Source organism: Larimichthys crocea, chromosome VIII (assembly GCF_000972845.2).
Source record: "Larimichthys crocea isolate SSNF chromosome VIII, L_crocea_2.0, whole genome shotgun sequence".
Taxonomy (NCBI): domain Eukaryota; kingdom Metazoa; phylum Chordata; class Actinopteri; family Sciaenidae; genus Larimichthys; species Larimichthys crocea.
The window spans coordinates 33,048,262-33,061,382 of NC_040018.1; the positions used below are offsets into that span (position 1 = coordinate 33,048,262).

Sequence of the window (13,121 nt, forward strand, 5' to 3'; positions counted from 1 at the left end):
TTATCATGTTCTGCTTCATGTGCAGAAGCAGCAGAAGACTTACCAAATCAGAATCAGAAAACATGTTCCGATTGACATCCCTTGTTCTCGTATGGGTGTGTGTTACGAGAACACCATTCCTGTTATGTTTGTCATGACCAGTATGTCCACCTGAGGTCGCTTACCGTTTCTTTAAACTTTAGTTTAAATAAAAATAATAAAAACATTTGAGTGAATAAAAAACTTGATTTTTAAAAAAAAAAAAAACAGACTGAGTCAGGACCCCCATTGATGCTTCACTCTTACCTAGAATGTTTGTGATTATTCCCAGACAATAAGACGGGAGACGAAACACGATCGAGGAGAGGGAGCCCTCACCCATCATCATTATCATCCCATTCATCATCCTTCTATCGCAATCATCTTCGCGATCATATCATCGGTCACCATTCAAATCCATCGCTTTCTCACCCCATCGTCATCATCATCACCAGGTCTATCTAATAATCACCGTAATCATCGTCATAATCATCGTCATCATCATCTAGTCGTCATCGTCAGCAGCAGCATGGCCGCACTTCTTTTCATCATCGTAAGCAGAAGCATGTCAGCATCAAAAACAGCGTTCATCAGCAGCATAATTCATCGGTCATGAAGCGATAAGCGGAGTAAGAATCGTCGTCGTCATCGTCATGAAGCAGCAGCAGCGGTGCAAGGGGTCAGAAGCGGAAGACCAGGGAAGCAGAAGCAGAAGAGCATGAGGCCCAGAAGAAAAAAAAAGAAGGAAGAAGAAGAAGAGGAGAAAAAGAGGAAGAAGGAGGCGTGGCGTTCTGTTGGTCGGGCGGGGGGTGGTTGGCGTGGGGAGCGGTGGGTGGGGGGGGGGTGTGTTGGGGGGGGGTGGTGTGTGGGGGGTGGGTGGGTGGGTGGGGGCTGGGTGGTGGGTCGGGGTGGTGGGTGTGGGGGGTGGGGGGGGGGTGGGGTTTTGGTTGTTTGGGAGGGGGGGTGGGGGGGTGGGGGGATTGGGGGGTTGGGGGGGTGTGGGGGGGGTTGGGGGGGTTGTGGGGTGGGGGGGGGGGTGTGGTGGGGTGTGTTGTGGGGGGTGGTGGTTTTGGGTTGGGGTGTGGTGGGGTTGGTGTGGGGGTGGGGGTTGTTGGGTTGGGGGGGTGGTTTGGTTGGTGTTGGGGGTGGGGGGTGGGTTGGGTGTGGGTTGGGGTGGGGGGGTGGTGTGTGGTGTGTGGGTGGGTTTGTGGGGGGTTGGGGGGTTGTGGGGTGGGGTGGTGGGGGGGGGTTGTGGTGGTGGTTTGGGTTGTGGTTGTTGTTGATGTGGTTGGGGTGGGTTGGTTTGGGTGTGTGGTTGGGGGGTGTTGGGTGGGGGGGGTGGGGTTTCCCCAACCCAACCACAACCCCTACAACACCCGTCCCCGAAAACACCCCCCTCAACACGAAACAAAAAACAAAAACAAAACAAACACCATAACAACACCACCCAACAGGGTGGGGTGTGTTTGTGTTGGTTGGGTGTGGGGTTTTTGGGTGTTTTGGTCGTGTTTGTTTGTTTTTGGTGGGGTGGTGGCCCCCACCACCCACCACTCCCCTCATCACACCAAACCCCCTCCCCCCCCTCCCCCACCTCCCCCCCCCCCTCCCCCCCACACACCCCACTCTCCCTCCATCTGTCATTCATCATCACCAGAGGCATCATGCCTCTCGGCCCAGCTTCATCAGCATCATCCTCACCATCGTCATCATCGGCACTCATCACCATCATAATCGTTCAGCATCAGCAGTCGTCACCATCATCATCATCATCCACCATCGTCATCGTCGTCATCATCGCAATCATCATAGTAATCATCGTCGTCCGTCTGTCGTCGTAGTCGTCATCATCGTCATCACATCATAGGCACCAGCGTCATCATCATATCACCATCGTTTCATCGGCGGAGAATCAAAATAATCATCATCGTCACCATACATCATCGTCCTCCACCATGGTAATTCGTCGTCATCATCACCTTCATCATCGTCGTTCATTCCTCATTCCTTGTTCATTATCGTTCATCATCTCATCATCGTCATCATCATCACCATCGTCATCGTCATCATAACCATATCATCATCGTCGTCGTCATTTCATCGTCACATCATCTCATCATCACCTCTTCTCATCATCATCCTCATCATCATCGTCATCATCATCCCCATCGTTCATCGTCATCATCACCATCATCATCGTCGTCGTCACGTCACCATCCTCATCATCAATCAACACCATCTTCATCGTCGTCATCAATCACCATCATCATCGTCATCATCATCATCACAGAGGCTTCATTTTCATGACGTAGCTTGCACTTGTTCTGTTCTGTTCAGCACGTGATAGCAGCTACTAAGTTTAGTCGACTGTGCTGATCATTTGTAGTCACAATACTCAGCAGCAGCATTAGAGAATAGTGCTTTTACTTGATTGTGGTTGCAGTTTGTTCGGTTTGTAGAATTCATTCATTCAGCTCATCATCTTGCTGTTTTCAGCCTTTGGCCACGTTTACGTGGATGATTATTGAGTTGTAAGAGTTAATGCGCACAATGGGAGATAGAAACTGTTTTTTCGAAAAGGTTCTGACGTAGCAAACATTAAACTCTGATCAGCTCATCACAAATGTCTGAACCACTGTGCATCCCGTTTGTTGCATCATTTTTCACCACTTGCATTTTGACTGGCGCCATCTTGTTGCACCGTCTTCTTCTGTTTTTTTTCCGACTGGAGAATTGGCGCCACCTACTGATTGTCTCGTGAACCAACTCCTTATAATCACATAACAGAAGTGGATTGAAACGAGTGTTTCATCTGCCAAATTATTCAGAATTCGATTAAAAAAAAATGGATACACTTGGATGTAAACACAGCTGGGCTTCGGGCTGTTTTCTGAACAGTCACTTCAGGCAGTAAATATGAACATGAACGCCGTTTACTTGTAGACACGTGGTACATTTGGTATAACAAGATTGATTTCCTTCAGCCATGTTTTAGATTGCTCAGACAGGCAGGAAGACGGATTTGCAGGAACTGGGACAACATTTTGATGGACCCTACACCTGAACCAGCTCAGCTCATGGTTTTTTAAACTCACATCTCCCCTGTATGAAAGGGAAATAAAAAGCACAATAAATAATTCACTGCTCACATGCATTTTGTATGAACGGTCCCATCGCTCATCAGAGAGGTGTGGAGAGCAGGGGGAAAGGAGTTGATTCCTCTGGGCGTCCGTGCCTTCTGATCCACTAAACACTGTTAGATCAACACACTGACGTCCATTTGTGGTAATTACAGTGAGACGCCCGGCAGCTGTGCGACTCCGGCCTTGTGTACCCCTCCTTCACGCTTCACGCCACATACTATCGTGTTATCCTCATTTTCATCCTCTGCCATTCAAAGTCATGTCTGTTGACCTTTACACCTTGTACTCATTTCATTTTCAGCTCACACCTCTCCATCTCCATCTCCATTTTCTCCAGTCTCCTGTAGTTCCTTCATCTCTTCTTTCTCCATGCGCTCTGCGTCTGAATCTTCACAGGTAGGTTTCCATCAGCTGTTACCGCGTCACGTGTTTAGACAGCGTTGCCATGCCGCGTGGTTTTTAGGAAATTGAGATGTCATGTTGGTGCCTGTCTGTCTGTGTCGACATTTTCTTGGTCACTCAAGAAAATTGGACGTTTCATACTTCAACTATATGCTGCTGCATAAAGTTGCAGACTGGTGAGAAAAAACAGAAACTTCTGTAGCCTGTTTTAGTATTTAAAATAATCCTCAATGTGATACAGACTTCGTTTTAATTCCACCATATGTTGAGATGGCAAGAACGAGAGAACAATGCATAATGAATCAGCTTAACCAACAACTTCATTACCACAGCATTATGTTCAATCTCACAGTGATTATAGTGAGACATTCAGCAGCTTTAATGTCTCCTTTTCTACCATCTTTGCCTGTAAAGTGAAGAGTCATCTTTGTTGTCTCTTGTTGCTGTTCGTAGGTCTGTGGTGCTAAGGTATCAGGTGCACAAAGCTGGCAGCCTCTCAAAGTAAACTGTTTATCCGCCCCAAGCCATGCATTTGCAATTATTTCCCGTGTTGAGCGGATTGTTTTGCACAGTGAGGTATCTCATGACTTCCAGGAAGCAGACGTCTTTGTGTACTTTCTGTTGCAATGTTAAGGTCATGTGAGTCAGATTTATTGCAAACATGAGCTGTATATGTACAGCACATTTTATACTGGAAAAACAAACACGTGCGTCAGCTGAGGCACATAAACTAATCTGGACGTCTGCGTACCCAGAGGTAACAGGATGTTTGTCCTGGTGCCTGGGCTGTTACGTATCTACTCACTCTATACCGTAGAGATGTAAACAAAACCGCCCTTCATGCCTGTACATATTAAATCTTCCTGGAACACAGAAATAATCACTACAGTATCATATTCACGAGACATTTATAAATTGGCTTAACACCTTTGCCGTAAACAAAAGAATAATAAGTGATATGTAAAAGTCTAGATATATACTAACAGCAGAAACATGATAGAAAGAAGGGCTTGACAGTTTTGTACATGATGTAAATGTATATCTAGTATAGCACATAAATCTCAGTAAATTGGAGTGTCGTCTGCATACAGTGTGAGTATTTTGTAATAATTCAGCTGAAGCACTGTGTGTTTAAAGAGGTGCAGATATTAATTAGAATTAATAATAATTCTCAACATTTATTATATTATATTTTACAAAATACACGCATGTTTACTTCCTGTTTACATTCCTGCATACTTCCACCTCATCACCTCGCTGTGCTTCTTTTGAATCCTTAAGTTGACTTCACGTTTCACAGTCGGTTTGGTAGACACTGTTTTCCGTTCACTTCTGTGTTTGTAATCTCAGTTTAAAGATGGGCAGGCAGGTAAACATATTCTCATTTGTTAGACGACAATATCTGTGGATGATTTTTAGTTTGATGGAGCCAGATTGACCAGTGAAGGAAGAAGGTCTAAATATATGTATTTTAATTTCAAACCTTTCTTGTGATTGGTGAGGATCGATGACTCCTGTGCGTATTTACTGTATACAGTGTTACCAATAGGTTATGTGTATTTGCAATGGCTGCAGATTTGGGGTTGTTTTTGGATAGATGAACCATTCATACGGTATTTTACCCGTCATTAGAGGATTTTATTGAGCAGTATGTAGATTTTGATCGCTCCCTCACAGTCCACTGTCTCATGACGTGTTCAGAGACCTGCTGATTGAAGATTGTTCTGTGATTAGCCTCTGTCTGTTCACGTTTTGTGTTTAATCGCCTGTGGCATCAGCATTTTAATGTCATCTCGTGGCGTTTGCTTGTCCCCCTGCTGACCTGAAGGTGTCGGTGATTTGAGCTGATTTTTTCGTTGACACTCATCCTGAGGAAGATCTTGTAGATCGAAATGTTTCCTTGAAAGATAAAGAAAACTATTTATTTGGATCCTGACAGTGTGTGAGCATTTCTTTATGACGTGAGGTCACCATGTCAAGTCGTCATAACAAAGACACAAAAAGTGACATGATTGACCTAATGACGCTTAATGACAACAGTCATAAAGACTCATGTTCATGAGGCATTATGTCATGGTTATGACAGTGTTATGTCATGGTTATGACAGCGTTATGTCATGGTTATGACAGCGCTATGTCATGGTTATGACAGTGTTATGTCATGGTTATGACACATCCCTCGTGAAGTTGATGTAGAAATCCTTATTCCTTGTTTTTTTATTCACTATTTCATACACAAAGCTCTTTGTAGTTGTAAATACAATCACACATATACATTTATTTTTATTTCATTGACTGTATTTCATCCTGTAGATTTAAAGAGAAATCTTTCTTACTGACCCAGATAGACACAATCTCATAGTTTGAAGGAACGTTGACTGGTCTGATTAGCTCAGCTCGGTTCAGCAGCTGGTTCTCTGGGATCGAGCGAGCAGATGTCATGGTGCCCTGACGTGGCTGCAGCGCTGAACGCCCGTCACTTTCTGCTAATCTGGTCTTTTCGATTGTTGCTCTGAGGCGTTCGTGTGTCAGATGGAGTCATCGTAGCCACCGGGGGTCTCCGATTATCTGCCTCTGTGCTCAGAGGGGGGTTTTCATGTTGCACTACTTTAGTGTTGTGGCGAGGCTTGCCAGGCACCGCAGCCGCAGAATAAGAAGATGATGATGAGGTTGTAGGTGGTCAAAGACGTGAGGACAGGGAGCACCTCGTCACATGAGGAGGCCTGCGGAGGGTGAAGGTGGTCCTGCTTCTGAAACAGATGGCAACAGAAGATGGCCTAGATTCACACATGCTCTTCCTTTCTCTCTCTCTCTCTCCATCCTTTGCTCTTTCGCTCTCGTTTTTTCTTCTTCGTTGGTGTGTCGGAATCAGCCTCAGCACCAGTCGTAACATCAGAATTTCTCTTGTGGACGTTTGTGAGGATTTTATTTCTCTCTCCTCCTTCTTCTTCTTCTTCTTCTTCTTTTCTCTCTCTCTCTCTCTGCCTCCCAGATTAAATGTGCGTTGGTTGTGCCTGTGGACGAAGGGGTTGCCTAGCAACCAGCTGATGAGAGCAGCCTTGAGGCCTGCAGTGATGTCAGTCTGAGTCGGGGGAGGGGTGTGTGCGTGTGTGTGCGCGCGCGTGTGTGTGTGTGTGTGTGTGTGTGTGTGTGTGTGTGTGTGTGTGTGTGTGTGTGTGTGTGATGGTACAAGAGGATGGCAGGACTAACCCTCAGCAGAGTTCAGCATCATCTCACGCAGGTCACGTGCCGCGCTGCTGCTTTAGTAGGCCACCGTTATGTAACGCAGCACAGCCGAGGCAGTGTGTGTGTGTGTGTGTGTGTGTGTGCGTGTATTCAAGCTTCTATAAATACAGGCAGCGCGTGTCCGTGCATGCCAATGACTGCGACCCTGTGTGCGTGAGCCGCTGTGTGCTGGGAAGAAGCAGGGAGTCATGCGATGTGTGGGCGTGGTGAAGGCGAGGGCTCCCACCACAGATATCAATAGCACTGCATCACTTTTCTCTCAACCTGCTCAGCTGACGGAGAGCGAGCGTCGCTCCTGCGCCGGAGTGAAGGCCAGCAAGGGACGTGTGTGTGTGTGTGTGTGTGTGTGTGTGGTCTGTAACTTCGGCACACCTGCAGGTTTAAAGCTCTGTGCGACTTTTAGACTGAATGAAGCTGCTTCCATCTTAAAATCTGTGAAAGATGTTCATGTCAGGTTTCCCAGGACTCGGAGTGACGTCTTCAGATTGCTCAATTTGTGCGTCCAAATCCCCGAGACAATCAGTTATGTAAAACAGACGAATCCTCCTCACCAGCGGGACTGGAACAGGAAATGACGCTTCAGTAGTAAAAATGAACAAACAGCTGGACGTGAACAGGACCGTGAGTCTGAAATCTGAAACATGAGTTTCCTTTTTAGTTTCAAGTTGTAAATGAAGTCCTCCGTCACTGACGCTCACAGGTCGTGTGTCTTTCTTCAGCCTGCAGTTAAAAACGTCTCCCAAACATCATCGTGTTAACTGGACTCTTGCACGGTCAGACGAGTAGTTTCATCACATCCAGGCTGAAATATCTCTGCAACTTCTGGTTGTGTTGCCATGAAATTTTCTACAGACAAAACAAGTTTACTGACTTTTTCATCTCGTGTCAACAGCAGGTCAGATCTTCATAACATGTGCATTGATAGATCAACACAACATGAATAAAGTGGAGCGACTTTGGTGGAGCGTTGAAAGCTGACGATGATTTCAGCTACTAAAACCCGTCGAGGGAGAAATCTAGTTTGGTTAAATGAAGCTAATGTCAGATGATTCACATGCCAGGAAGAAATTTAAAGACTTGATGGAGTTTATCGTATAAAAAGTTGGTGAGGGTGATGTGAGGAGATTGCAATCAGACCACGAGATGCAACTAAATCCTGCACACCTTTAAAAATAACAAAGAAATATCGCTGCTGTACTTTTATGGCCCAGAATTGTTTGTAAAAAGTATTTGAAGCATTTGAATGGCTGCAGATGTGAATGTAGTTAAACATGTTCAGTCTGTTTTCAATTAAATTTCAATTAACAGAAATCTATATCTCCAAATATCTGCACGCCTGAGAGAAACTCGGCGTCGCTCCGTCCTCTCTTGTTATGCGTGACTCTTGATGGCTGCACGGAATGGTAATAAGGTCAGAGACGCTAAACGAGGCGCTGTGCTAATTAGTCTAATAGGCAATTACATACTTTTCACATCAGCTTGACTCCTGTAACAAAACGAGTTTAATAGATGATAGAATGCCAGGATACCAATTAGACGACTGCTTGACAGATCCCAGGTTAAGTATTTTTAAGTGTGTGTGTGTGTGTGTGTCAGGTTTGTTGATCAGGCAGGAAAGCAGACCCTCTGTCCTTCATCATGTGTGTTTGTGTTCATGTCTAACGTTGTGCTCTGTCTCCATCCATCCATCCACCCAACACGACTTCCCGCGGAGAAGCTGGTGTTGAGAAGTGAAGACTGTAAGTTGGCCGGGTTCAGTGAAGGCAGCACTGTAACGATGGCCCAGTTCCATTTTGGCAGAGCGCCCCCCCTTAGTCCCCTTCACTTCCCCTCGGGCTGTTCCATATGTTACAAGTAGGAGAGCGATAATCTAGGCTGCACGCAGCACCTCCATGCTGGATTTGAGAGTGTGCAGGTCAGATTCAGGCCCGTTTGGACCATCCAGAACTCAACAGGGAACCAAAGCCGCAGGGGGAAGCTGAAGGAAGGTGTGATCATTCTGCATGGATTCATGTGTGTGTGTGTGTGTGTGTGTTGTGGTGATGATGATGTGTATCCTTGTGTGTCACTGCTCCAGATATCATCACATTCATCACGTCCTTCCATCTGGAGCAGCAGGTAACGTCAGGGTGATGTTTTACTCAGTAATGTGCACACACACACACACACACACACACACACACGCACAGCTCTGTGTTTGTGTGTGTCGTGGTGCAGAACTGTTCAGTAAATCTCTAAAAAGACCAAAACCAACCACGTGTTACAAACATGTCGGCTCTAAGCTGATTGGTTCTGCTGCTGAAAACATAAATATTAATAAATATTATATTTTTCATATAGTGCCGAAAACATTTGGTCACTGCCGTTTTTTAATAGCAGGAACTTTGTTTGGGACTATTTTCAGTGGCGGATGAATCTTGTGAATATCTGGCTTTATTTTATTTTTGACTCAAACTGAATTTTTGTATCTGAGTGGTTGTTTTGTTTTTGTTTTGAGATTTTATGACAATGAAAAAAAATAAAATCGCCAGATTCGTCCTGTAAAATGTTTCAAAGTTTAATTAAAGAAAAGTCCTAAAGATGTAAAGTCATCTTGTATTTCTCAAAAAAAAGTAAAAACTCATTAATCATTAATTAATGAAACAGATTTATCTTGCTCCTCATGCATTTTGTCAAAAACTCTCAGAGTGATCAAACGTGTGTCCTCAGACTGACCGTCCAGATCCTTCAGATGTTTTATTGTAAACACTAAAATAAATGAATGTTGATGGTCGATGTCGTGTGATGAACTGAATCTCAGAATCTTTGACATGATTTGAATTCTAAATATTCAGTTTGTCATCGATCATGAACATCGTCTGCCCTCACTGTCTGTCACATGTCACGGCAGCTTGAATTCTTTTTTATTTGGATATAATATGCTGATGATGTCAGTCTTCCTTGCACAGTGTAAAGGCTATTAAAAGGTTAGAGTAGCCGTACACATCCGTCCATTAAGAGGCGGTGGGTGGACGGAGCCTGCAGCGTCTCTCTGAAGCTCCAGGCCTGCACTCAGCCTTTGTTACAGCGCTAAAGAAATCATTTCACGAGAACATAATAAACCACTAAACATATGAACAACACCGCGAGACGGCTCTGCTGCTGGGACTGGAAAATCCTTCAGACGTTGAAATAAATACAGCTGTTAGAGTACAGATAGATTTTTTTATGACAAATATTTGAAATATTTATCAGGATTTCTTAACATGAATATGATGAAAGACAAAAACACAAGGTCCTGACTTTAATATCACGTTTCTATGAACGCAATGAACATAAAAACTTAATCATGTGTCTGCACGTAGAGAAGTCGAGTGATGTTGACAATCTTTTAACGTGTCTAATTTTGTCTCACTTCAATGTAAAGATTTTATATTTCCAACCACCTGACTGAGCATGAAGCTCTTTTACAGTAATGCTCCACGTACCACCGGTGGTACTCGTGCCACAGTTTGAGCACCGGTGAGCTGCAGCAATAAAAACTGTAAAATGACAAAAACAAAAAGTCAGAAAGATTTCAGTGTAGAAAAGGATCGACAGTAAAAATGAAACATTAATGTTTGTTTGCTGACAGTAAGTCCAGAATAAAAACAGGACTCGGCGTCCTGATGGAGATTAAAGCGGCTCTGCCCTCGTTTGACATCAGATCTGACACAATGTTTCTCCTGTGCTGCCCCCTGCAGGTCACTGTGCAGCATTACACCCTGAAGCTGAGTGTACAGTTACAGTAACATGTTTGTCCTCTGAGCTCGGTCTGACTCGTCTCCTCTCTGTCCCCCTCAGGCCTCCCACAGAAGACTCAGGAATGCGTAACAACGCCGCCGCAGCCTCCGCCCTCACCTCCACCCCTCCCAGCAGCCTCCCGTCCCAGACGCATCCCTGCAGCCCGCCAGACTCCGCCTCCTCCCTCACCCCCTGCTCCTCACTGCCGCCCTCCGTGTCGCCCACCCTCACCGACGTCTTCGGCCTGCCCACCCCGCCCATGGGCAGCGGCGGCGGGTACAGCCTGAGCTCCTCGTGCGGCGGCAGCGGGAGCTCTCGCTCCCCTTCGCCGCTCACGCTGATGCAGGCGGTGGCGGCCTCGGGCAAACCCTTCGCATCCAAACCCATGGAGCTGTGGAGCAAGCACGACGTGGCGGACTGGCTGGAGAGCCTGAACCTGGGGGAGCACAGGGACGCTTTCCTGGACAATGAGATCGAGGGCGCCCACCTGCCCTCGCTGCAGAAAGAGGACCTGATAGACCTCGGCGTGACCAGGGTGGGCCACCGCATGAACATCGAGAGGGCCCTCAAGCTGCTGCAGGACAGATAAGCCCCGAGGAGACGGGGGGGTGACGTGCGGAGTCATGAGCCGAGGAGGAGAGGGAGGTGTTACCGATCACTTTCACCAATCTCTTCATCAGACATAATCTCAAGTCGTGGATCTGGGTAGAAGTTTTGTCCGAGCTGATGCTGCCTCTTGCCGTTTGTTCTTGTCCTCTCTCATCCTCCGTCGCCCTCATCTCAGCGCTCCGGTCTTGTCCGCCCTCTTCCTCCTTCCCGGCCGCCCCCGAGCATCAGGGGATCATGGGATGTCGGGCGGAACTGCAGGTGGAGAGAGAGAAGAGAATAGCTGCTACGTCACATCCAGGAGAGAGAAAGCAGAGGACGACGCCGAAGGACTGACCAGAAAACAACAAGAACTCTGGAACAGTTTGAACTCTTTGACATAAAGACTCTGCAGCTGCTTTGGAATACTCGAGACTTTTTCCATGCACCCGGTGTGGGTGCATGAAGAACCAGCTGAGCTGGTCGTTGCTCCTTTTCTATCTTTGCTAGAGTTTGTTCAGAGAATAATATTTCTTCACTAGAGTCCTACCGGAGTTATATTTCTGGGTGCATCTAAGGTTGTAGAGAAAAATTTGAGATAGACTTCATTTTTGTTTTTTTTTTGTGTTTTTTTGCTTTTCACCTGTTTGTGTCAAAATAAGAAAATCAGCTGACATCGAACACGAAGACACACCTCATGTCCACACACACACACACACACACACACTATGCACAGTGCCCCACACACACACACCGTCTTCACACACACCCTAAAAGCACGTGCACACACACACACCTGACACTGCGATGGCCTTCTTCTCCTGAGAGAGGAACCGAGGCGAGGACACGAGCGACGAGACGGACAGCTGCGACGCCGGAGCAGGAATCTTCTCACCTTGGAATGTCTGCAGAGGGCGTCCTTCCTTAGTGTGTGTGTGTGTGTGTGTGTGTGTGTGTGTGTGTGTGTGTTGATGCTTGACCCAAAATATCATTTAAGGCCAGTTTAGCTATTTCATGAATCTGCTATGTAGGCCGACGTCAGGTGAAGTAGAGCTGTTCTTTACTTTTGTACTTTCGATCTCCTTCCACTTTCACCATCGACACGCCGTCAGCACTCGGCCTCCACGCGGCCCCGCAGTCACACTGACGCTCAAACACTCTGACTGACGTGGTCAGAGTTTTAAAGAGAGTTTAAAGGAAAGTTTGATTTTTTTTTTTTTTGCTGCAAAGATTGAAACTGATCTCGTGTTTGTAGCTGGAGCCGGGAGACGAACATTATCAGCACGGAGCGACAGACTCCAGAATTGTGTCTCAGTCAGGATACTTCATTTCTTTGTAGTATACCGTGGCGTAGTGTGCAGGGCCGTTTCTAGCTGTTTGGGGGCCCTGTGCAAGATGCCTGACCCTAACCTTGTGCTTCACACAATAAAACGCCCACCCTACCCTATTAATGATAAATGTTTCAGAAACCTTTACAGCTCCCCTATTATAGCAGCTTACCTTTTTTATATATATATAGTTTCTCCCTAAATACTGTATATTGAGGCTGAACTTCCAGCTCGGGGGCCCCTGGTTGCTGCAGGGCCCCATGCATCCACATAGTCCGCATATAGCAAGAAGCGGCCCTGGTGGAGTCGCACAGCTAGGCGCACTTATCGGAAATGACAATCGCAACATTTTCCCGCTTCTTCTTCATCAGACTTCAACAGGGCGGAGCGTCAGCACCGATATTTGAGCTTCGTCGTCTCCTGGCTCCACCTCCGTGTTTCCATGAGTGGTGTCGATCTTCTCGTCGAGCTCCCAGCAGTGATATGAAAAGGCTGATTTCTCAAAACGTGGAACTATTAGAAGCTGTTTATTCAATCTGAATCTTTTTTTTTAAGTATCAACAACCTGATGTTTGAGAGCTGAGTCTCCGTCATAGGTCGATATTTAAAGAGCTCACACTCTCGTTTTACTAGAGGAATT

The 13,121-nt window shown here is 46.2% G+C and overlaps 1 protein-coding gene across 6 annotated transcripts in view; it reads left to right on the top strand.

The window, feature by feature from the left end:
* Positions 1-12,648, top strand: part of LOC104929042 (SH3 and multiple ankyrin repeat domains protein 2) — an 86,865-nt gene extending 74,217 nt beyond the window's left edge. For all 6 annotated transcript variants that reach the window (XM_027281197.1, XM_027281202.1, XM_027281198.1 and 3 more), the window contains one exon: positions 10,629-12,648. In XM_027281197.1, the coding sequence (XP_027136998.1) occupies positions 10,629-11,157 (529 nt within the window). In that variant the 3' untranslated portion in view covers positions 11,158-12,648. The remainder of the gene's footprint in view (positions 1-10,628) is intronic.
* The last annotated feature ends 473 nt before the right edge of the window (positions 12,649-13,121 follow it).